General features: G+C 34.9%; 4 protein-coding genes and 1 pseudogene across 8 annotated transcripts; all 5 read left to right on the top strand.

The window, feature by feature from the left end:
• The first annotated feature begins 182 nt into the window (after positions 1–182).
• LOC104703162 (LRR receptor-like serine/threonine-protein kinase ERECTA) lies at positions 183–6,884 on the top strand. The gene is made up of 27 exons (XM_087457369.1): positions 183–956; positions 1,369–1,507; positions 1,616–1,687; positions 1,795–1,866; positions 1,955–2,026; positions 2,115–2,186; positions 2,285–2,356; positions 2,435–2,506; positions 2,602–2,673; positions 2,810–2,878; positions 2,978–3,049; positions 3,135–3,206; positions 3,360–3,431; positions 3,524–3,595; positions 3,665–3,736; positions 3,825–3,896; positions 4,016–4,087; positions 4,169–4,240; positions 4,332–4,403; positions 4,486–4,557; positions 4,748–4,810; positions 4,904–4,975; positions 5,073–5,146; positions 5,234–5,362; positions 5,452–5,799; positions 5,877–6,247; positions 6,364–6,884. The coding sequence occupies exons 1-27, from the start codon at positions 875–877 to the stop codon at positions 6,718–6,720; spliced, it is 2,928 nt and encodes a 975-aa protein (XP_087313495.1). The 5' UTR covers positions 183–874; the 3' UTR covers positions 6,721–6,884.
• A 1,104-nt stretch (positions 6,885–7,988) lies between these two features.
• LOC147941869 (putative FBD-associated F-box protein At3g50710 pseudogene) lies at positions 7,989–8,504 on the top strand (annotated as a pseudogene).
• Positions 8,505–9,325: 821 nt separating this feature from the next.
• On the top strand, positions 9,326–11,471 carry LOC104703160 (agamous-like MADS-box protein AGL65). The gene is made up of 8 exons (XM_010419118.3): positions 9,326–9,592; positions 10,073–10,132; positions 10,263–10,281; positions 10,564–10,637; positions 10,727–10,742; positions 10,827–10,894; positions 11,002–11,101; positions 11,191–11,471. The coding sequence occupies exons 1-8, from the start codon at positions 9,408–9,410 to the stop codon at positions 11,224–11,226; spliced, it is 558 nt and encodes a 185-aa protein (XP_010417420.1). The 5' UTR covers positions 9,326–9,407; the 3' UTR covers positions 11,227–11,471.
• Positions 11,472–11,591: 120 nt separating this feature from the next.
• On the top strand, positions 11,592–15,909 carry LOC104703159 (guanine nucleotide-binding protein alpha-1 subunit). 4 transcript variants are annotated; one of them, XM_087457370.1, is made up of 14 exons: positions 11,592–11,996; positions 12,507–12,698; positions 12,804–12,876; positions 13,112–13,149; positions 13,233–13,322; positions 13,492–13,569; positions 13,674–13,781; positions 13,903–14,004; positions 14,317–14,372; positions 14,870–15,004; positions 15,094–15,187; positions 15,265–15,324; positions 15,413–15,492; positions 15,601–15,909. In XM_087457370.1, the coding sequence occupies exons 2-14, from the start codon at positions 12,639–12,641 to the stop codon at positions 15,776–15,778; spliced, it is 1,152 nt and encodes a 383-aa protein (XP_087313496.1). In that variant the 5' UTR covers positions 11,592–11,996; positions 12,507–12,638; the 3' UTR covers positions 15,779–15,909. The 4 variants fall into 4 exon arrangements, with proteins under 4 accessions (XP_087313496.1, XP_087313498.1, XP_087313497.1 ...); XM_087457372.1 differs by having other exon boundaries at positions 11,761–11,996; positions 13,463–13,569; XM_087457371.1 differs by having other exon boundaries at positions 11,995–12,348.
• Positions 15,910–16,250: 341 nt separating this feature from the next.
• Positions 16,251–19,030, top strand: LOC104703158 (fatty-acid-binding protein 2-like). Of its 2 annotated transcripts, XM_010419116.3 has the most exons (11): positions 16,251–16,472; positions 16,650–17,047; positions 17,113–17,329; positions 17,475–17,550; positions 17,641–17,743; positions 17,867–17,935; positions 18,071–18,107; positions 18,206–18,280; positions 18,359–18,410; positions 18,531–18,575; positions 18,658–19,030. In XM_010419116.3, exons 2-11 carry the CDS (start codon positions 16,674–16,676, stop codon positions 18,753–18,755), a joined length of 1,146 nt encoding a protein of 381 aa, XP_010417418.2. In that variant the 5' UTR covers positions 16,251–16,472; positions 16,650–16,673; the 3' UTR covers positions 18,756–19,030. The 2 variants fall into 2 exon arrangements, with proteins under 2 accessions (XP_010417418.2, XP_087313500.1); XM_087457374.1 differs by lacking the exons at positions 17,475–17,550; positions 17,867–17,935; positions 18,071–18,107; ... (2 more) ...; positions 18,531–18,575; positions 18,658–19,030 and having other exon boundaries at positions 16,254–16,472; positions 17,641–17,744.
• The last annotated feature ends 176 nt before the right edge of the window (positions 19,031–19,206 follow it).

Here is a 19,206-nt window from a genome sequence, read left to right as displayed (position 1 = left end):
AACTATGTTTATAAACTGTAGTAATCGAATTACATACTATGTAATGTAAGAAGAACATGGTAGTAATAAATATTTACCAAAAATGTAAGCAATGTGACACTAAAGGGATTACACAAAAACACGAAATGACGAAAGTAGCCATCATAATGATTTTTATAGATATGGGGGTCATCTGTGAAAACAGGCACAGAGAGACAAAGACTCGCAAGTATTGGCAGCGAAAGCGACCTCCTTTATTCACTCCACTGCCATCAACATGTTCGTCCTTCATCAACATTTATGACCTTTTTACCCCTCCAAGAGAGAGAGAAAGAGAAATTGCAAGGACACCTCTCACTACTCTCTCTCTCTCTCTACTGCAAAGCTTCAGAACTCTGGCAGAGAGATAAAAAAAAGATGATGGGGTTTTTAACTTTATCCTCGCAAATAATTCTTCTTCCCTTCGTCTCTTCTCACACACACAGTCCCTACACTTGTACAATCTCCTCTCTTTAAACCCACATTTAAAGACTCTCTCTTTCTCTCTCTCTCTCTCTCCATCTCTATCTCAGTCTGTGTTTCTGTCGTCTGAGCACTCAATGAAACCACACTGTAAATTTTCGTCAGTAAGGATGTGATGGAACGATAAAAATCAACACTTTATATTTTTTTATTTCTCACGGTGAAAGCTGTAAAAAAAAAAAAAAAAAAAATCTAAAAACATCATATTTGAGTTGCTCAAACTAATGTCGGTACATAATACGGTTCTCTTCTTCTTCTCTGTCCTCTGTTTTTTCTCCTTCTTCTTCTTCTTCATGGAGACTTGAAAAGCTTTTAGACAGTGTAGCATAAAACGCAGTCGTTTTAAGGCTGTGGATAGTGAGTGGTGAGAAAAATGGCTCTGTTTGGAGATATTGCTCTTCTGGGTTTTCTCATCTGTTTGAGCTTTGGGAGTACTGCTGTGAATTCAGATGAGGGTATGTTTTTTCATACTGATGCATGTTTCTTTCTTAAAAGAGGCTCAAGATTTCTTCTTTAGTTTTTTGAGCTAGGCAATGAATTGTTTCTTTTTTTTTTTTTTAAGTTGAAGAAACTAAAAATGAGATTTTTATTTGATTTTGAAACTTCTGTGGTGAAAATGAGATCTGGGTACTTGTTATTTACTTCTGTTTTTTCTTTTCTTTTTGTAATGGTTTTTTTTTTTGACTTTGTGGGTCTAATTTAAAGAAATCTAAAGAAGCTTTGAATAAATTAGGGTTTTGAGTTTTTTTCTTTTGTTTTCTTGGAAGTTGAATTTTTAAGGCCTTTTTATAATTTTTTCTTCTCAAGAACTGACAAATATTTGTTTTTGTTGTTTATGTGCGTGTGTTAATAAAATATAAATTAAAGGAGCAACGTTGCTGGAGATTAAGAAGTCGTTCAAAGATGTGAACAATGTTCTTTATGACTGGACAGCTTCACCTTCTTCGGATTATTGTGTCTGGAGAGGTGTCTCTTGTGAAAATGTCACCTTCAATGTTGTTGCTCTGTAAGTTTCACCATCCCCCCTTTTTTTTTTTTAATAAAAGAGATTTTTTTTTTCGTGTTCTTGTGAGAAAAAAGTTGTAATTTGTTTTGTGTGTTGTATGTTTTTTAGTAATTTGTCAGATTTGAATCTTGATGGAGAAATCTCACCTGCTATTGGAGATCTTAAGAGCCTCTTATCCATGTAACAGTTTCAAAAAATTACTGTAGCATAACATTAAATTATCTACTTTTGTGTAACGCTGTGCTAATTAGTAATTACTTTGTCTTCTGTTTTTTTCTCTAAAGCAGTGATCTTAAAGGTAATCGCTTGTCCGGGCAAATCCCTGATGAGATTGGAGACTGTTCCTCTTTGCAAAACTTGTAAGAACAGTGATATAGGTGTTACTACCATTAATTTTGTTCTTGGAAGTACAGAGGATGAAGTGTGTTCATGTTGTTTTTTATTTAGGGACTTGTCTTTCAATGAATTAAGTGGAGACATACCGTTTTCGATTTCGAAGTTAAAGCAACTTGAGAAACTGTAAGTAGCTGTTTATTCTCCTACCAGTCTTCATATGTCATTGCTAAATATAACTCACCATGTGAATATAAATTCTACTTTTTGCCAGGATTCTGAAGAATAACCAATTGATAGGACCGATCCCTTCAACGCTTTCTCAGATTCCAAACCTGAAGATTCTGTATGTTGCCTCTGATGCTTACATGTGTAGTAGTAGTACTTTTAGCTATATTAGATGATCAAAATGTGAAATTTCGATTGTTTGTGAAAAAATTCCAGGGACCTGGCACAGAATAAACTCAGTGGTGAGATACCAAGACTTATATACTGGAATGAAGTTCTTCAGTATCTGTAAGTGTCAATGTTTTTGAAGTCTGTTAATGTCTCTCTTTCATTGCCTTGTATTGATTTTTGTAATATGATGAGCAGTGGGTTGCGAGGAAACAACTTGGTTGGTAACATTTCTCCAGATTTGTGTCAGCTGACTGGTCTTTGGTATTTGTGAGTCTATGAACATCTTCTTGCGCATCTGAATAGTATGATGAGTTCTTTTTTCAGTATGATTTCTCTGACTTTGTTTTTCTGTATTGAATCAGTGACGTGAGAAACAACAGTTTGACCGGTAGTATACCTGGGACAATAGGAAATTGCACTGCCTTCCAGGTTTTGTATGTGCCTCTCTCTCTCTCTCTCTCTCTCTCTCTCTCTCTCTCTCTCTCTCTCTCTTTCTGGTACTATACATCCTTACTGCAGTATAGCTAGTTGGGAAAAGCTACTGAATTGATTTGCTTATTATGAACCTAGGGACTTGTCCTACAACCAGCTTACTGGTGAGATCCCTTTCGACATCGGCTTTCTGCAAGTTGCAACATTGTTAGTCCTCGCCTCTCTACCGATCTGCACAAATATTTTGCTTTCAAATTATGGCTAGCCTTTTGTTTTGTTTTAATAAACATCACTTGATCATCTTAGATCATTGCAAGGCAATCAGCTTTCTGGGAAGATTCCATCAGTGATTGGTCTCATGCAAGCTCTTGCAGTGTTGTAAGTACTTTTCTTCTAATCAACCAAGCTACTTATAACATTTTCATGAACCTAAAAGGTTCCATTTTGGTTTTTTCTTTTACAGAGATTTAAGTGGCAACTTGTTGAGTGGACCTATTCCTCCGATTCTGGGAAATCTGACTTTCACTGAGAAATTGTAATTTTTACCGGCATACTCTCTTCATTAGTAGTAGAAGTTCAATTTTAGAAAATGAAAGTCTAATGACTCATTAGAGTTTAGTTTTCAATTTGAAGTCTGTGATTCATACCCTGTAAATGATAGTGATTATCATTTTGGCTTCATCTCTAGGTATTTGCACAGTAACAAGCTGACTGGTTCGATTCCACCTGAGCTTGGAAACATGTCAAAACTCCATTACCTGTACGACCAACCTTTTCCTTAAGTTATCTTTCCCACACATTATATTATGAACTTTTGTATAGTCATCAACAATTTGTACAATATTTTGTCAGGGAGCTCAACGATAATCATCTTACAGGTCATATACCACCGGAGCTTGGAAAGCTTACTGACTTGTTTGATCTGTAAGTAGTTCTCCTTATGCTTGACATGTTTTTGATGTTCTAATATTGATGTGAACTATATACATATAGGAATGTGGCCAACAATGATCTAGAAGGTCCTATACCTGATCATCTGAGCTCCTGTACAAACCTAAACAGCTTGTATGTATCTCTTTCTCTTAGAACTTTACACTGGAATGTTCAAGATTGTTGTTTTATATGATTTTGTGTCTCATTAATGTAACTGTAGAAATGTTCATGGGAACAAGTTTAGCGGCACCATACCACGAGCGTTTCAAAAGCTAGAAAGCATGACTTACCTGTAAGTATTGGCACTGAGAATCTTTCTGATATCTTATATCTGACATGGTTCCGCAGCTTTTGTTTTTTGATTTTTATGCCATTGACTACCAAGTTTTTGGTTGCCTTTGGTTCAACCAGGAATCTGTCCAACAATAATATCAAAGGTCCAATCCCAGTTGAGCTATCTCGTATCGGTAATTTAGATACATTGTAAGTGTTTCTTGTTTTATGTGAAGTATACATCTTCATATGTGCCGTGTGCCACTGTTATTTATTTTCTGACATTTGAAGGGATCTTTCCAACAACAAGATAAATGGTATCATTCCTTCTTCCCTTGGTGATCTGGAGCATCTTCTCAAGATGTGAGCATCCATGAGACCTCCAACTCCAATCTATTGTTTTCCTCTAGTAAAAGATGAAAATAGGTTGTGAAATCGTGCATTCTTGATATAGGAACTTGAGCAGAAATCATATAACCGGTGTAGTTCCAGGCGACTTTGGAAATCTAAGAAGCATCATGGAAATGTAAGAAGTATCTTATATTTGCTTAATTGGAGTTTTTCCATATATCACATTACTGTTCTGAATTTGTGTTTTGTGGTTGCAGAGATCTTTCTTATAATGATATCTCGGGCCCAATACCGGAAGAGCTTAACCAATTGCAGAACATAATTTTGCTGTGAGTAATCTTCCTCTTACCCTTTCCATGCTGTTGATGAGTTGTATCAGTGTTGGAATACACACTTCTGTTAAATGAGTTAAATCAAGATAAAATTTTGAACATAGTCGATGTGGTCACTATGTGCAATCCAGAAACAGATAATGGGTTGATGATTATCTAAAGTTGTGTTTCTTAAAACTGCTTGCAGGAGACTGGAAAATAATAACTTGACTGGTAATGTTGGTTCATTACCAGTTAGTTTGAATGTATTGTAAGTAGTCACATTGGTGCTGAATTTTTTTTGTCTCTCTGTAAGCATCTTGTGCTAAGAATGTAACCATGCAATCATGACTAACTCTTACAGGAATGTATCTCACAACAACCTGGAAGGCGATATCCCTAAGAACAATAACTTCTCAAGATTTTCACCAGACAGGTATGGGAATTTAGCAGGTTTTGCTATTGTGCATTTTTTTTTTGTTGGCTAATGTTTGACCATAGTTCATCTCTGTTGTTTTTGGTTTTGGATAAAGCTTCATTGGCAATCCTGGTCTTTGTGGTAGTTGGCTAAACTCACCCTGTCGTGATTCTCATCCAACTGTACGAGGTGATTACGTTCTTCTAAAAGCTTCCATTCACAAAACCTAAAGATAATAGAAGCTTATGTTTCCATCTTTTTTTTTTTTGTTTGCAGTGTCAATCTCTAGAGCAGCTATTCTTGGAATAGCTATTGGGGGACTTGTGATCCTTCTTATGGTCTTAATAGCAGCATGCCGGCCGCATAATCCTCCTCCTTTTCTTGATGGATCACTTGACAAACCAGGTATACTCTCCAAACCGCTTTACTAAATTTTCTTCACCTACCACTATTGTAATTCATTAGCTAATCCTTAAACTTCTTGGTGACATCAGTAACCTATTCAACCCCGAAGCTCGTCATCCTTCATATGAACATGGCACTCCACGTTTATGAGGATATCATGAGAATGACAGAGAATCTGAGTGAGAAATATATCATTGGGCATGGAGCATCAAGCACTGTATACAAATGTGTTTTGAAGAACTGCAAACCGGTTGCGATTAAGCGGCTCTACTCTCACAACCCACAGTCAATGAAACAGTTTGAGACCGAACTCGAGATGCTAAGTAACATCAAGCACAGAAATCTTGTGAGCCTACAAGCCTATTCCCTCTCACACTTGGGGAGTCTTCTGTTCTATGACTACATGGAAAATGGCAGCCTCTGGGATCTTCTTCATGGTAAGTCTCATCGCCCAAAACGAAAACCTTCATTTGTTTCTTCTGTTGCATAACATCTTTGCTTATGTTTTGTGAAGGCCCTACGAAGAAGAAAACTCTTGATTGGGACACAAGGCTTAAGATAGCATATGGTGCAGCACAAGGACTAGCGTATCTTCATCATGACTGTAGTCCAAGGATCATACACAGAGACGTGAAATCGTCCAATATTCTCTTGGACAAAGATTTAGAGGCTCGTTTGACAGATTTTGGAATTGCTAAAAGCCTGTGTTTGTCAAAGACACATACTTCAACTTACGTTATGGGCACGATTGGTTACATAGACCCCGAGTATGCTCGCACTTCACGTCTCACTGAGAAATCCGATGTCTACAGTTATGGAATAGTGCTGCTTGAGTTGTTAACCCGAAGGAAAGCCGTCGATGACGAATCTAATCTCCACCATCTGGTTTGTTCTTTCTTGCCTCTCTCTCTCTCTCTCTCTCAGCTGTTATGTTCTGTTTTCACATTGGCTATATTATGGTTCTAATTAATTTTGTTTTCATTGATTCACTTGCACATCAGATAATGTCAAAGACGGGGAACAATGAAGTAATGGAAATGGCAGATCCAGACATCACATCGACGTGTAAGGATCTCGGTGTGGTGAAGAAAGTTTTCCAACTGGCACTCCTATGCACCAAAAGACAGCCAAGCGATCGACCTACGATGCACCAGGTGACTCGTGTACTCGGCAGCTTCATGTTGTCAGAACAGCCACCTGCCGTGACAGACACGTCAGCAGCGCTGGCTGGTTCTTGCTACGTCGATGAGTATGCGAATCTCAAGACTCCTCACTCTGTCAATTGCTCTTCCATGAGTGCTTCTGATGCTCAGCTCTTTCTTCGGTTTGGACAAGTTATTTCTCAGAACAGTGAGTAGTGTGATTTACTTTTTTTCTTAGGAGAAAAATCTACAAAACGGTATTGCATTAAGCTGTTAGAAAATTATTGTTCTCATGTAAAAATTTATGCACTGCCTTATTATTATTAGACAAGTGTGTGAATATCCTCAGACTGGCACTCAAAGTTCCTATTTTTTGACAACGGTCAAGTTTCGTATTCGTAACGCTTCAGCCAGATCACATGATCTCCCAATAATTGCTTCCATGCCGATGTGGGTTATCATCAAAAATGTTCCCCACTCTATGCTTACTTGGAAGGGACTTAGCTATATTGCTTGCCCCGTAGGATTTTAAAAAGTCTAATAACATTCAGTGTTATTGCACTAATAATTTTAAAATCTACTGTATTATGGAAAATATTTTGAGGATTTGATTTTTAATTACTCTGCAAGATATGAAAGAGTTTGAGAGAGGTTTCATTAGTTAAATATACAGAAATCTAAGGGGGTGTATTGAATTGAAGATTTTAAGATATTTGCTGGGATTTTAATATTTCAGAATTTTGGGAGACTTGAGTGTAATTTTAAGAGATTTGATTAGAATTTATAGATTTTAAGATTTGGGTTTTGGGATTTGGTGAGATTTGATTATAGAATTTTAGGTGATTTGGGTTTTGAGAGGAACTTGATTCAACATCATGTGAAGAAGCTTGATCTCTTGGTTCAGTTGTCCGCACCTTCTACAAGCTCCTCCAACTGATTCTTCCGCAAGATGTGTAATTGTAAACAGAAACACTTTGCTTTGGACTCTGAATAACTTTTCTATAATTCATTACGAAAACAAGACCATGGCTTATATAGCTTTACAATAGCAGTTCCTAAGAAGACTCAATAAAAACAGAACAACTACTTCCTACATGACTCAATCAAACCACTAAGCACTACCATAAGACTCGGAATTACATTGACTCAACACCAACTAAGACACACGACTGCTTCAATACTCATCTCCTTTTGTTTTCGGTCTGATTTGCTCCAACAATATGATGATGAGAAAGCCATGTATGAGAACTTGGATTTTATAATAAAGTGTTTAGCCCTAAAAAGAAGAGTCTCGAAACCTATTGCTTATAGACGTCACGTTTCGACGCTCAAAGCAAGATCATAACTTGTATTCTAGTTCTCGTCGAGATCTTGAGTTCTCTCTGTTTGTTCATTTAGCTTCCGCTTTCCGTCACATCTTCGGGTAGATCTGAGAGGTCGTCGTCTTTGAGTTGAAAGATTTTGATTTAGGGTTCCATATGGACATGATTAGTAACCTGTCCCATGATTTGCTCTTGAAGATTTTGTCATCACTTCCTGCCAGAGATATGGTCGGAACAATGCTTTTGTCGAAGCGATGGAAGTTTATGTGGACTATGGTTCCAAAACTTCATTTTGATGATAGTTTTAAGGATTATTACTATGGTGAGGATGAGGATTATGTCACCGACGGTGAGAATCATCTTCCATACAGGAGTTTTCGGCAATATGTTGACAAGTTTATGATATTGCACAAGTCTTATGTTCTTGAAACTTTGACGTTTGAACTTGGTCTCGTATCCAGAACTGATGATTTGGCAACATGGATCAGGATTGCAATTGCTCGCCAAGTGCGTGAACTTGAAATTCACCGTTCTAATGCGGATAAAAATGATTACTCATTTACATTGCCATTGGATCTGTATACGTATGATAAGCTTGTGGTTTTAGAACTTTGTGGATCAATTGTTCTGGATGTCCCTTTGGTGGTTTCGTTTTCGTCCCTAAAACAGATATTTTAAAATTTCACATTTAAAGGTGTGATTTTGTAAGACATCATTTTTAACTAAAAATATTAGAAAAGTCTCTTAGAATCACATTATGGAGATTCTATTTTAAATTTTGTGATTTTTTTGAATAACAGTAGATTTGAGCTGAGATTTATAAATTATTGATTGAATAACAAGAGATTGTAAATGATTTTTAAAAATTTCACATTAAATAACATAGGATTTCAAATGATTTTAAAAAAATAACTAATTGAATAACAGGGGATTTAAGAATACCCCAAAATCTCTAAAAATCTTCGGTTCAATACACCCCCTAAATCTCATTGTTTTAATTAGGTGAAATTTGAATGAATTTTACAATAAATTATATCAACTTCCCTTAAAACAAAATAACTAGAATCAATACATCCCTCTTTAGTTTTAGAAAACCTTAGCTTTTTAAATTAGGGATATCATCTAACTTCTTTTAGATTACATGCTATTTTACTGTTTTTACAATCAACCATTAAAAATGAAAAGCAATCTGATTATTTTTTAGGAAAATGTATTTAATTATGATCATATAATTTTGTGTTACGTGCTAATATAATATTATGAATATTTAATTTTGTAATGTATTTGGATCCAACTAAATTTAAATAAATAATTAAAATGGAACATAGTAAAAAATTCACTTGTGTGTCAAAGAAAAAACATAGTTTATGTTTGTGTCATACTAAGGACATCAACTAAAATTTTGAAACTAAATCTAAAAGTATTAAAGATAATAATTAGTACTAAACAATGCATTAATCTAATGAAGATTCTATTTCAATTACATCTTTTATGATTCCAAGATCAACTTCCTCCAAACCCTTTTTTATATAAATTTGAGGAGAGCACTAAAAAACATGAGAGAATAGCTGAAGAAAAAAAATGGGGAGGAAGAAATTAGAACTAAAGAGAATAGAGTGCCCAAAAGAGAGAAGCAGCAAATACTCAAAACGTAAAAAAGGAATTCTAAAGAAGGCAGAGGAATTAGCGTTGTTGTGCAATATTGATATTATCATGATTCTCATTTCTCCCACTGAGAAACCTACCCTTTTCCATACTCCTTCTAGGTATAATATTTGTTTAATAAATTTATTTTGTTTTCAAAAGTGTAAAATATTTAAACAGAAGTTTTTTAAAATATGTATTTTGAACATAACATATGCATTATCATGTTTTAACTTAGACGAAATAATCTTTTGAAAAATAAAACTATACTATTGTTTTCTTTTGGGGATTCTAAAATATTTTCACCTTTTTTCTTTCTTTGTGTTTTCTTTCATAAAGTTGGTTTTGAAACGCTTACGATTTATGAACATACACAAAAGGAGTTGGTTCAATTTTTTTAAACTAGCTAGCAGTGACGATGTGAATTTATAAGAAATATAAAAATGCACCATTAAACGCATGTCGTATAGGAAGTGTTATCATATGATCTTTGTTTTTTTTTTTTCACAAAACAGCTTAAAATTTACATTTATTTTCATTTCTATAAAGATATGCATAAAAATTACATATATTTTCGTAAAAATATGCTTATAATATTGCAGATTTTTGAGTCAAAATTTGAAGGAGTTTCTCGGTACTTCAATACAAGAACGAGAAGAGAGGTTTGGACTTTATGATTTTTCTATTATTCGTATATTAAGTACATTTGCATGATTTCGTTGTTGTTTTTTAGTATTTATTTATAAAACAACTGATATTTGCTTATCTTTGGTGTTGTATGCACTCATTCAGACGAGCCTACACAACAAAGGTATGATTAACTCATCACATTATATTAAATTATAAAATAAAGTCTGACTTGCCAATTTCTTATATATTAAAGCTAAGGAAATTTACTACGATGTTCAATTATTTTTGCTTTTTTTGTTGGTTGTTTATTCATACATTTAAAAGTTTATCCATGTGATATCAGCTTAGTTGGTAAAAATAAAATCTGAATACAAAAAGATTAAGAGAAATTATGCTAGCAACAAACAACTAAGTCATATTCCTCTCTTTTTTATATGAAACTTTTTTTTTCTATATAATAAAGATGTTGAAAAAAGTACTGGTGGAAAACAACGATGAAGAAGTTCCCATAGTAATTGATTATCTTTCGCCTGACAGGTATGACACAGTTCATATAGATTATACTCACACATATGCAAATATATTATCCAGCAGACTAGATCTAATTTAGCTATTATTTCTTGCAGAGGTGAAGTGATCCAGGTACAAAAATATTTCTTGCGGAAAATTAATATTTGAAAGAAATGTTTTAATGTTGTTTTAACACAATAACTATTTATAATTTAGGATGATAAAAAGGTCACTGAACTAAGAGAAACCAGGAGATTGCTTGATGAGAAGACGTCAATTTTAGAGTAATGAAGAAAAAAAATTACTAACGAAATATCAATATATACTTTCTAAAATTAATTTCAACCATTAGTTAATTGTTAAAACAACTATCTATTGATATATATGTAAGGGGCTGGAAGAATGTAGCTGAAGTTAACGATTTAGGTCGACTGAATATCATGGAAAACTATTTAGCTTCTTCTATCAGCCATATCAGAAATATCCTAAAGGTTACTGCTTGTTAACATATTAATAAAGAATATTTATTCTAAATATTAAATATGATTGAAATTTAACACAAATCTATATCCTCTTTCAGGTTAAAATCCAAGAAGAGCAGCAAACAATGATATGATTTCAAAATGATAAACATATTTGTATCTAACCAGTTCAAGAGGATAAAAATATTATTTAATATCATATATATAATTCCTTTGTAGTATATATTATAAAGTAATATTTGTGATTAACCTAAGTGAAAATAACATGCATGCCTAATTTGAAGATGGATTGTCTTGAAGTCTCTTACTTCTGTAATTTATTTTGTAAATTTCTTTCTTCCAGTTTGGACAATTAATTTGAAAGTTATTTTTTAATTAATGTTTGGTTGCCATGCATTAATCTGTGTTCTCCAAAATAAAGATAAAAAATGAGAAAATTAGTCAAGAAATAGTTAATACAGTAGTATAAAAATGATTAAGGCTTGCCATAGGTTCCGACGTTCCGTAATTAATCTTCTTATCTTCACGAGAACACACATCTTTTTTTCAACATTTGACCACTCAGGACCTTTCGGCGTAATTTCGTCTTCTCCCCCTTTGCTTAACTTTGTTGTTATTCTTACTTTTTGACCAAATAAATAAACAAATTGAAATACATCCAAAAGAGTGAGTGAAGCAAAAACATTAAAGCGGAAAGAAAGGGGTAAAACAATAATAGAAACAGGAGAGAAGCAGAAGTAAGTAGTAGTAGAAGAAGAAACCAAAGTACTTCTTCTTCTGCTCTCTTCTCAGAACTTGTTTTGTACTTTCTTCCTTCTTCTCTTCTTCTTGTTGTGAGCTCCCTACCCCCCCCCCCCCCCCCCCCCCCCCCCCAGTCTTCACTTTCTTTTCACTCCTTCTTCAGGTGACTTCTTCTTTTCCTTTTTCCCCCAAATTTGCTCTTCTGGGTTTTGTAAAAGTTTGTTTTTTTTTTTTGGTTTTATTACTCAGATCTTATCCTCGTCCTCCTGGTTCTGTTTTTTTTATTTATTTATTTTGTATTTCGTTTCAAATTGGGTTTTTTTTTTGTTTCTTCCAAGATTAGGGTTTTGTTTGTAGATTAGTTCGTCGTTGCTGTAGATTAAAAGTGAGAAATTTTCTGTTTTTTTTTTGGATCTGATTATAGTAGTGGAAATGTGACTTGATTTGCTTTCTCACAGTTAGCTAGTTCGAATTTTGTTATTGGTGTATGCTACTGAACTTGTTTCATTTCAAAGGTACTAATCCAATAAATTGTAAAGTTTTTTGCTTTTTTTTTTTTTTTTTTGAGACTTGCATTCTTTGAACATTTTTGGTTTGTGAAACTTTATGTATGTATGATCATGAATTCATGAATGTTGAAGGATTTATAAGTGTATGGTTTCATTACTACTAGGTGTGAGCATTGTTCTGTTATGAGAGGCAACTGTAGCTGGAAAGCTCAAGATTTTTGTTGTTAGCTGTGGGCCTTTATATTTTTTTTTTCGACTTTCATGCGGCTTATACCTGTGGGGATATAGAAACAATCATGGGCTTACTCTGCAGCAGAAGTCGACATCATACTGAAGATACTGAAGAGGATACACAGGTTCACATCAGTAGCTCTTGGCTCTTGTAAACACTATTTGATTCTATGTATGTGAGCATTAGTTCTGATAATTCAAGTGTTCACATGGTTTGTTTAAATCTACAGGCTGCTGAGATCGAAAGACGGATACAGCAAGAAGCAAAGGCTGAAAAGCATATTCGGAAGCTTCTGCTACTTGGTATGTGATCTCTTGCTAATATACAATCACGGACAATCTATTAGCGCGGATAGAAGCAATGTTGATAGAGTAAAATTTTGTTAACTCCTTGGAGAGTGATCTGCTGTTGCATTAGACTTTCTTGCTTTGTGTAAACCTTTTTCTTTATATCTACTTCTCTGAAGTTTTGCGCCTTCTGTATTTTGTTAACTTGCGAGTTTACACTAACTTCTTGACCGATCTTCCTGTAAAAAAGGTGCTGGTGAATCTGGAAAATCTACAATTTTTAAGCAGGCAAGTCACAAGGAAAATTGGTTGTAGTCTATTGCTTGAAATCTATTTATGAATTGTGTTAATAGAACTTACTACATTTGCAGATAAAACTCCTCTTTCAAACGGGATTTGATGAAGGGGAACTAAAAAGCTATGTTCCAGTGATCCATGCCAATGTCTACCAAACTATAAAAGTATGCAGTATTTTGAAATGGCTTTGTTGGGTTTATACTTTTAATTGGTGGCGTTTTCGAGTTCTTTCGATTAACTTTTTTTTATATATTAATAATTCATTTTTTGGTCACATGTTGATCTTAGTATGTTGTACATGTAGCTTATCAGCTACTCTATATTGTTGAACAGTTATTGCATGATGGAACAAAGGAGTTTGCTCAAAATGAAACAGATTCTGCAAAATATATATTATCATCTGAAAGTATTGTAAGTGGTCAAATTCTTAGGTCACTTGAGCTATCTTTTGTTAGAGTTTTGAGTATTGTAAAGTACATTATCTTTTGGCTCTCGACTTATTATCCTAATATCAGGAAATTGGGGAGAAGCTATCTGAGATTGGTGGTAGGTTAGACTATCCACGTCTTACCAAGGACCTCGCTGAGGGAATAGAAACACTATGGAAGGATCCTGCAATCCAGGTTTGTTTGTGTGTGGTTGTACATTTTGTTTACTGCTGCACTCCCAAGTTGAATACATGATTTAAATTCTTCTATCTTGGTTTGCACTTTTATGTGAATGTCCGGATTTTTCATTTTGTAGGAAACATGTGCTCGTGGTAATGAACTTCAAGTTCCTGATTGTACGAAATATCTGATGGAGAACTTGAAGAGACTATCAGATATAAATTATATACCAACAAAGGTATAGCCCAAGTATCACTATTTGTTGAAAACATTGGGAGTAGTGACATAAGCTGGCTGAGTTGAATTCATTGGATCAGCCTCGCGGGATCAATTCATCAACAAACAGTAGCTTTTTGCTTTTCATAGCCTAGTTAATCCTATTCTGTATATATATATATATATATATATATATATATATATATATATATATATATTTAGTTTTAAGAGCTTCCAAACAACACATCTTCTAGGGTCAATCTGCATTTTCTGTGACCATGTGTCTTCCGTAATGTGTCCTCATTGGTGCAGTTTTTCTATGTTGGTGTTTCAGGAGGACATTCTCTATGCAAGAGTTCGTACAACTGGTGTCGTGGAAATACAGTTCAGGTGCCAACTACTCTGTATTTTACCTTTCTGCCTGTTTAATAGGGCATTTTTTATGCAAGTCAGGTCACAGGCTTTGTTAATAGGGTGAGAAACTGTTTGATATGTCCTAAGCTTTTAGTCTGGTGCACAAGCTTTATAATTAGCCTAGGCGGTTTGTTGTCAACTGTAGCTGTGTTGACAGCTTAGGAACAATCATCCGGCAATTAGCTAGAGAGCTAGCAGTGTAAAATCATGGTGGGATTCTAGAGTTTCTCGCATTGTAAATTGGAGTGTAGATTCTCTCGTTAATAAAGAGTCTTTGTGATGTGTAAATTGAATAAAACTGTTCACTAGTTTGGATCCTATGATTGTCATTTTTTTTAATGTACTAACAGAATCATACTGACTTCTAGACCAGTATCAAATTTGTTGTCGACGTGAATGTACTTTCAATAAGCCTTTATAGAAGACGGATTCAGCTATGGTATATATGAGTAGTAAACGCTTGATTTTTGCAGCCCTGTGGGAGAGAATAAGAAAAGTGGTGAAGTCTACCGGTTATTTGACGTGGGTGGACAGAGAAATGAGAGGAGGAAATGGATTCATCTGTTTGAAGGTGTAACTGCTGTGATATTTTGTGCTGCCATCAGCGAGTAAGCTCGCTCGTGTTATTATAAATTAGAAGGTATCTTTGCGCTGTTCACATATAATCATATATCACAACCGAGAGTTTTGATCATAGGTACGACCAAACGCTCTTTGAGGACGAGCAGAAAAACAGGATGATGGAGACCAAGGAATTATTCGACTGGGTTCTGAAACAGCCCTGTTTCGAGGTTTTTGTTGTTTTCTTTATATCCTTTGGGTTTTCTTGAGATGGGTGGTTTACAAAAAATTTGGTTCTCTTACGCAGAAAACATCCTTCATGCTGTTCTTGAACAAGTTTGACATATTTGAGAAGAAGGTTCTAGACGTAAGAACTGAAGCATAGGTTTATATGTTTAGATATAGGCAAGCAAGTCTTGTGGTTTAATAAAAAATTTCTTATTCGATGTGCATAGGTTCCGTTGAACGTCTGCGAGTGGTTCAGAGATTACCAACCAGTTTCAAGTGGGAAACAAGAGATCGAGCATGCATACGAGTAAGCTCGTCCCCCAAACTACTGATATACTAAATTGTTACTGTAATTTTGACCTTGTGATTTTTTATATTTCATCTGTTTTTTGGGACTTGGATGAAATAAAAAAAGGTTTGTAAAGAAGAAGTTTGAGGAATTATATTACCAGAACACGGCGCCGGATAGAGTGGACAGGGTATTCAAAATCTACAGGACGACGGCTTTGGACCAGAAGCTTGTAAAGAAAACGTTCAAGCTGGTAGATGAGACGCTAAGAAGGAGAAATCTATTGGAGGCTGGCCTTTTATGACCTTATTATTATTTATTACTATATAACTCTCAAGTAAATTTACCTCTCCTTTTTTATATAAGAAAAATTCAATGACGACCTGTGTAATTCATCTATCGGGACAAGAAAAAAAAAACTTGCCGATTCGAAAATTGGATTGTTTCTCGATGGCTCCAACTATTTCTTCTATATCCTCAATGTTTTTGGTTAACATTCTTGTTTCTCAATGTGGGTGCACAGCACAACCCATCTCCAACACAGTCAGTCATACGCAGTAAACTCCCATTAGTAGTTACCATTAGTGTCGGAACTTCTCAACATGAAAAAATTGGCACGTTAAAAACTGATAATACTCAATACTAAAAAGGTAGAGGGGTTGAAACTGAACATATATTATATACGATGACAAAACTGAAATATAGTTAAAACATATGGGCTCCACCGTGATTTCAGAACAGCGAACGTTTTTAATTAAAAAATTTTAAATAATTGCATTGAAGAACCCTGAAATTGAACTTTTTTTTCCCCAGAGGAAGCATCATTCATTCATTCATTCTTCGCCGTCGTTTGTGTTCTTAAGCCAAAGAATATTCCATTCCTTCTTCTTCGTCTCTTTCGTTTCGTCAATAGAGATCCCAAAAACAACACACAAACAAAGAAACCCACCCAAAAAAAAAACTTTATTGATTGATTCTTCGTTTCCGGTGCAATCTTGGTATGTTGTAATCACTCGCCTCTTTATTGTTGATATTGGCTACGTTACAGAAGAACCCATTACTTATATAGTTCATGATTGTTTGTTGTTGATTCGGCTTTTTAATTTTTTTTTTAAGTTTCGATTTGATCTTTTCTTGTTTAAGCAAAACCTTTGATTTTTATGGTCTTCTTGCAGAAGAAATCTTTGGAACGTTGATATATGGATCCAAATGCGGTTTTACCAAAGCCGCACGAGTTGTTTTCGCAATTACAAATGCCAGGAAGCTTTGCCTTTGAAGCTTTTAGTTGCATCTCCAAGTTTACAGGAGCTTTGCTTTGTTTGTTTTCCCATGGCAACTTGCAAAAGGAAGTACTATGTAACAACAACTTGAATCATCAATGTTGTAACAACAGCTTTGATTCTTCCAAGAATCTTATGAGCTATGGATCAAAAGCTGTTATAAACAGTACTGTCTTGTTTCGAAACATTTCTAAATTCACTATTGTTCACCACTTTGTTAATGAAGCTGAGAGGCTTCATTCTTGTTCTGTGCTCTCCTTGGCTGCTGCGTTGATACCTTCTTTCAATGTCATGTAAGTTTTTATCACTACTTAGACTATCTTTCGGGGCATTTTCTGATTGTGATTTTGTTTATTAGGTCTGCATATGGACTTGCTCTGCCACTAGGACTAGGGAGTGGTGATGGTGTTCAACCTCCGGAGAATACCAAAAATAGGACTTGTCAGGTTGGACATGAGGAATTTAGTGGTTTGAGTTTTCAAAAGTTGGACTGGACTAGAGAAACGATAGAGCCTCGTACAGGGATCGAATTCCCTATGCTGCTCAAGAAAAATGCTTCACGTTCTAATTCTGAGGTTCTTTTTAGCTTTTCTTCCTCAGTTACTTGTTACTCTTTGTTGTTACAACCTTTATGCTAGAGTATCTTATCACAGTTGTTACCAAAGAAGAGATTTTGAGTTTCGAAAATTTGATACATTTTGGAATTCATCACAATTTAAGGTGCTTGTTGCAACTGGATCTCGGACAATGAAAATTATCAGAATTAAATCTCTAAAAGTATATGCATTTGGTTTTTGTAAGTTCATTCTAGCTTTGTATCTTCTTTCTAATGTTTATTGAACCTTCTTTCATATTTTGCTTCTAACTACAACTTCTCTGAAATTAGATGTTCATCCTTCCTCGGTCTGCCAGAAGCTAGGGTCAAAGTACGCCTCGGTTCCAGCGAGCAAACTGGATAAATGCGACGAATTATACAAAGACCTTCTTAGGTATTATATAGCTTTGATTCATAGTAATCACTTCTTGACAGAAGTTTTATTGGTCTGAACTCTAATATGAGGTGTCTCTATTTCCACATTTCTTCTGAAAGTCTTTTTACTTGAGTTTTTCAGGGAGGATATTGTTATGAGTGTGAGGCTTGTGGTTAACTACAATGGCTTGAAGATCAATACTGTGAGAGAGTAAGTGGAAGTTCCATTATTGATTCTCAGATTTAAATTTTGTTTTATTTTAGTCTAGCGGATGATTTGAGGCGCATAACACTGACTGAGATAGATGGCAAAATAATATCTTCCCTTGTTTGTCTATTTTTCCAGTGTTTTTGAGAAATCTCTGCGTGCTCGTTTGGTGAAGGTAAATTATACACCGATAAGCAAAAGTATTGTATACTCTGATAAGCATTGTTGTGACTTACATTTTGCATATCGTAAGCTTCTCCATTTTTATTTCAGGCAAATCCAAAAACTGATTTCAATTGCTTGAATGATTTTGGTTCATTTTTCACACAAGACATTCCTATACCCGCGGTACCAATCGGCTTACACTTTACATTATACATACACGTAGAGGAATATGGCTCATTTTAGTGGCTCGCTCATTTGCAGGGAACAATAATAGACTTTCGACGAACAGCAGATGGACAACTAATCACAGAGAGTGAGTAATTATTACACTAGCTAGGGAAACTCTGATTGCGAGTTCTGTGTACAGTATGAAGCTTCCTTCTCTATGTACTTTATATTGTATACGTCACCTGAGTATGGTAAACATTTGCAGTTGGCGGTAACCTGATTGGAGCTGTCCGAAGCAAGGACCTTTGCAGTTAGTTCTTTTTTTTTTTTTTTTTTTTTCATGCTCTTGTTTGCATTCCAAGTCCAAGGGCTGAGATTTGCAAACATTGCAGGGGCATTTTTTGGTATGTACATTGGAGATGTTCCGGTGTCTGTGCAGACAAAGGAGGAGATTGGTAGGAAAGTGGTGGGAATCATAAAGAGATGTTGAAATCAGTTACCTGTTAGACATCCAACGGCCTCTGAGTTTTAGAAGAAGGCAATTGGGTAGATTTACTACGCCGGTAATGTTTAACTGTTGTGAATCAAAATACTTTCTAAGCATGCAGCTTTGAGGGAGGAGTAAAACACTAATGGCACAAGTTGTATTAGATTGATTGTCTTGATTTGTCTGAAAGTATGTTCTTGTTGTCCTGTCGTTTTGATGATGTAAAAGAAGAAAATTCGTATTTGGTAAAGGTCAATAGCGAATATCATTTTAATAAAGAATCGAGTAATTAACTCGGAGATGTGTAACAAGAGAGTTTGGTCTCTTCTAAAGCTATCCGTATAAATCTTAGTTTATGAGAACAAAGAAAATTGTATGCTTAGCATATACAATGTTCGATGTGATGGTATGATATAGCAGCATGCAAATCTCGTATCTTATATATGGTCTGAAT

This window comes from Camelina sativa, chromosome 7 (assembly GCF_030686135.1).
Source record: "Camelina sativa cultivar CO46 ecotype springtype chromosome 7, ASM3068613v1".
In the NCBI taxonomy this organism is placed as follows: domain Eukaryota; kingdom Viridiplantae; phylum Streptophyta; class Magnoliopsida; order Brassicales; family Brassicaceae; genus Camelina; species Camelina sativa.
The sequence above is the reverse complement of the archived record's forward strand: the minus strand, read 5'-3'. Positions and strand labels throughout refer to the sequence as shown.

What these genes read in the sequence shown, in the direction of transcription:
- LOC104703162 (XM_087457369.1), top strand. Translation starts at nt 875, where the DNA reads ATGGCTCTGTTTGGAGATATTGCTCTTCTGGGTTTTCTCATCTGTTTG. An exon ending in ACCTTCAATGTTGTTGCTCT is followed by an intron (nt 1,508 to 1,615) that starts GTAAGTTTCACC and finishes TATGTTTTTTAG; the next exon opens with TAATTTGTCAGATTTGAATC. An exon ending in TGGATCACTTGACAAACCAG is followed by an intron (nt 5,363 to 5,451) that starts GTATACTCTCCA and finishes TGGTGACATCAG; the next exon opens with TAACCTATTCAACCCCGAAG.
- LOC104703160 (XM_010419118.3), top strand. Translation starts at nt 9,408, where the DNA reads ATGGGGAGGAAGAAATTAGAACTAAAGAGAATAGAGTGCCCAAAAGAG. An exon ending in CTTTTCCATACTCCTTCTAG is followed by an intron (nt 9,593 to 10,072) that starts GTATAATATTTG and finishes ATAATATTGCAG; the next exon opens with ATTTTTGAGTCAAAATTTGA. An exon ending in GAGAAGACGTCAATTTTAGA is followed by an intron (nt 10,895 to 11,001) that starts GTAATGAAGAAA and finishes TATATATGTAAG; the next exon opens with GGGCTGGAAGAATGTAGCTG.
- LOC104703159 (XM_087457370.1), top strand. Translation starts at nt 12,639, where the DNA reads ATGGGCTTACTCTGCAGCAGAAGTCGACATCATACTGAAGATACTGAA. An exon ending in TCGGAAGCTTCTGCTACTTG is followed by an intron (nt 12,877 to 13,111) that starts GTATGTGATCTC and finishes CCTGTAAAAAAG; the next exon opens with GTGCTGGTGAATCTGGAAAA. An exon ending in TTGAGAAGAAGGTTCTAGAC is followed by an intron (nt 15,325 to 15,412) that starts GTAAGAACTGAA and finishes CGATGTGCATAG; the next exon opens with GTTCCGTTGAACGTCTGCGA.
- LOC104703158 (XM_010419116.3), top strand. Translation starts at nt 16,674, where the DNA reads ATGGATCCAAATGCGGTTTTACCAAAGCCGCACGAGTTGTTTTCGCAA. An exon ending in ATACCTTCTTTCAATGTCAT is followed by an intron (nt 17,048 to 17,112) that starts GTAAGTTTTTAT and finishes TTTGTTTATTAG; the next exon opens with GTCTGCATATGGACTTGCTC. An exon ending in TGGACAACTAATCACAGAGA is followed by an intron (nt 18,411 to 18,530) that starts GTGAGTAATTAT and finishes AAACATTTGCAG; the next exon opens with TTGGCGGTAACCTGATTGGA.